The sequence below is a fragment of the Oratosquilla oratoria genome, chromosome 9, assembly GCF_046742065.1.
Source record: "Oratosquilla oratoria isolate Oo_2021 chromosome 9, ASM4674206v1, whole genome shotgun sequence".
NCBI classification, from domain to species: Eukaryota; Metazoa; Arthropoda; class Malacostraca; order Stomatopoda; family Squillidae; genus Oratosquilla; species Oratosquilla oratoria.
The window spans coordinates 46,103,403-46,106,394 of NC_134785.1; the positions used below are offsets into that span (position 1 = coordinate 46,103,403).

At 40.5% G+C, this 2,992-nt stretch overlaps 1 protein-coding gene across 1 annotated transcript; it reads right to left on the reverse strand.

The window, feature by feature from the left end:
- Positions 1-1,321: 1,321 nt before the first annotated feature.
- Positions 1,322-2,107, reverse strand: LOC143028054 (uncharacterized). Its single transcript, XM_076189695.1, has one exon. It carries the CDS (start codon positions 2,105-2,107, stop codon positions 1,322-1,324), a length of 786 nt encoding a protein of 261 aa, XP_076045810.1.
- Between the last annotated feature and the right edge of the window lie 885 nt (positions 2,108-2,992).

The window sequence follows — 2,992 nt, forward strand, 5'->3', positions numbered from 1 at the left end:
AATGGCTAATGAGATTTAACACAAGTAAATGCAAGGTAATGCACATAAGTGAAAATAACAGTAGGTACAATTACAAGTTATTTGGAAATTCGTTAACAAAAGTGGATAGTGAAAAAGATCTCGGCGTAATTATCAGTAACGATCTCAAATCATCCAAGTAGTGTATTTCAGCCTCTGTGAAAGTAAATAAGATTCTAGGACTGATTGTGCGATCTTTTGATTTCAAAAGTCCATCACTCATTAACAAACTATATAAATCGTTAGTTCGTCCACATTTGGAATATGCTGTTTCCGTATGGTCACCGAATCTCATTAAATATATTGACAGACTGGAAAAAGTACAACGGCTAGCCACAAAACTGATTCCAAATATCAAAAATGAATCATACGAAAATCGACTAAACCATATGAATCTGTTTTCCCCCAAAAAGCGTAGACTCAGAGGTGACTTGATTTAGGTATTTAAAATCCTAAAGGGAATTGACAACATCAAAAGTGACAAAATTTTCACATTGAATGAGAATCAGACAAGACACAATGGTCTCAATCTGTGCGGAAATAGATTCAATTTGGAAGTAGGTAGAAACAACTTCGCCAACCGTGTAGTTAATGAATGGAATAAACACCATGGATGACCCCGTCTCCCATTTCCGGTTCTTACTTGGGGGATGGCGTGGCTCGCCGCTGCGAGCACGGTGTCAGTGAATCTGGCGTTTAGGTCCTCTATTGTGGAGTTGGGGTCATGATGACATTGAAAATTTACCAGGAAGGCTTGGAACGCTTTCCAGTCTGCTCTGGAAAGGTTTAACTTTTCCTGCGCTGGTGGGAGATGGAGTGTAGGGGAGAGATGAATGGTGATAGATATGGGGAGGTGGTCTGAGGACATGGGATCGTTGAGGGTAAGCCAGTCCGTTGCCCCCGCCAGGTTTGAAGAGACGAAAGAGAGGTCGATGGCCGTCTTGCTGTGGACAATTGGGACTTATAAGCTACAGATACAAAGAAAAGAGAGGGAATGTGGACTGATGGCATTACTCAGACGCGGGGTAAGAGGGGGAAGGAAAGTTGGAGGGGGTTGTAAGCTTCGGACAAGCCTATTAACCTCCTCTCGGGAAATAATGTCAGGAGTCAACTGCCTTTTAGAAATGTTAATGTTGGGCCATTCCTCAATTAAAGCTGATTCAACTATTTTTAGCATGAAGAAACACGGCCAAATTTTCCTGTCCATACCTAATTGATCTTTTGCAAAGATTGAAGAGCGTTTACTGTAAATCCTTTGTTTGGTGTCTTTGACGCTTTTGTGATGGTTGGCCTCGGGCATTCTCTAAGAGTGTCGTGGCTCGATCGCGATCCACGCAGAAGGATGGTCGTGTCCTATCATCTGTTTGAAGGCATGATTCCACGCCTCACAATAATTGTTCGTACGATACTCACCAGACAAGGTTATATGGTGAAGTGGTGGTAGCACATCACCTGGACGGGCTGCAGACATCTGGATACTGCGATATCGTCCAGACACGTCGAAATAATTCACCAGAAAATGCAGTTGCTCGGGAACAATAGTTCTTAGGAATGCCATCCCATCCGAAACTCTGTCACATGGTAGAAAAGCCAAGGCATCCAGCATCGAACAAAATAGTCTAATTTCAGCATCTGTCTTGTACAACGTCACAAGGCCCAATTCCTGGATCTTCCTCCAGGTACTCTGTGTTAAATGGAAGAAACAACCGTGGCACTGAACATGTTCCCCGAAAACAGTCCGAATAGCATTCACAGTAGCGAGTTCGAAGTCTGTTGTAATTGTCGTAGGATCAAGGTTGAATCCTAATGTGGCACACTGTTCGACAATGGCTCGGAAAAGTTCTTCATATATGTTCTGTGATTTGCCAGAGAGAAACGCATAAACACATGTGATAGCCGACTCGCCCAAAGGGCAACGAATTATGTAAAGCTGATTAAAGAGTTTTGGAGCTGAACTGAATGTACCGTCCATAAACCATTGAGTGGAACGAGCAAGATAACGCAATCCTTCTTCAGTTGCAAAGGCAATAATCCGTCTACTGGCATCAGCGCCACTATCATAAAACATGAACTCCTGGCCGTCAAACATAGTCCATGAATTGTCCAGTTTTAAATCTTGGAGACAAGCGGGATCTTTGGGAAGAGTATGGTGCTAATGATTGCGAATCGTGCGTTTGATAGACTCTGAGTTTCCAATCTCAGCACGCGCATCGACGGAAAGATCAACAACGGTGTCAGCAATAATCTGACTTGGCTTTCCTCTGGTGGCAGAAGCATGTTCATTCATCTGAAGTCTGGCCTTCGTGGCATTTACTTTAGAACTACTGGAGTCATGGCTATGTTCTGTAGCTTTAATTACACTCGATATATCCAACTCCGTGTGCAGTGTTGCACCGCATTCCAAAGCTTTTCTCCTAGACCCCTCCCATCGTATATACGTCTTGTATATATTCTTTTTCGTATACATGTAACCATCGTAACAATGTTTCTGTCCACCTTTGTTGTGTTGGATAATTTTCATGTTGATATATATATATATATATATATATATATATATATATATATATATATATATATATATATATATATATATATATATATATTACTGTGATGAAATTGGGACTTATATACCAACACTATTAGGGAAGCCTATTTCAAACCTTTAATCCAATTAAACACCACCTCAATGAATGTGAAACCAACTCACCGGACCCTTTGAAAGATAACACCGTGTAAGGAAAAGATCCTTGTTTCTGGCAACAAACCATTATTTTCTGATTCAGCATGTTTCAAATCGTTGGAGAATAAATGTCTGTGATTTTAAACTTTGGGTTTATTGTCAGTACATCTATTTTGTTGAAATGATATGATGTTTAACCCCGTATAGATATCTGAGACAGATTTGTAAACTCTTCAAATTTTACTATATATTTACCGAAACAAGTGCTTGAATGACAATATTGTCAAATCTGTA

Excerpts from the sequence above, each read along its gene's own strand:
- LOC143028054 (XM_076189695.1), bottom strand. The coding sequence starts at position 2,107 with ATGTTTGACGGCCAGGAGTTCATGTTTTATGATAGTGGCGCTGATGCC.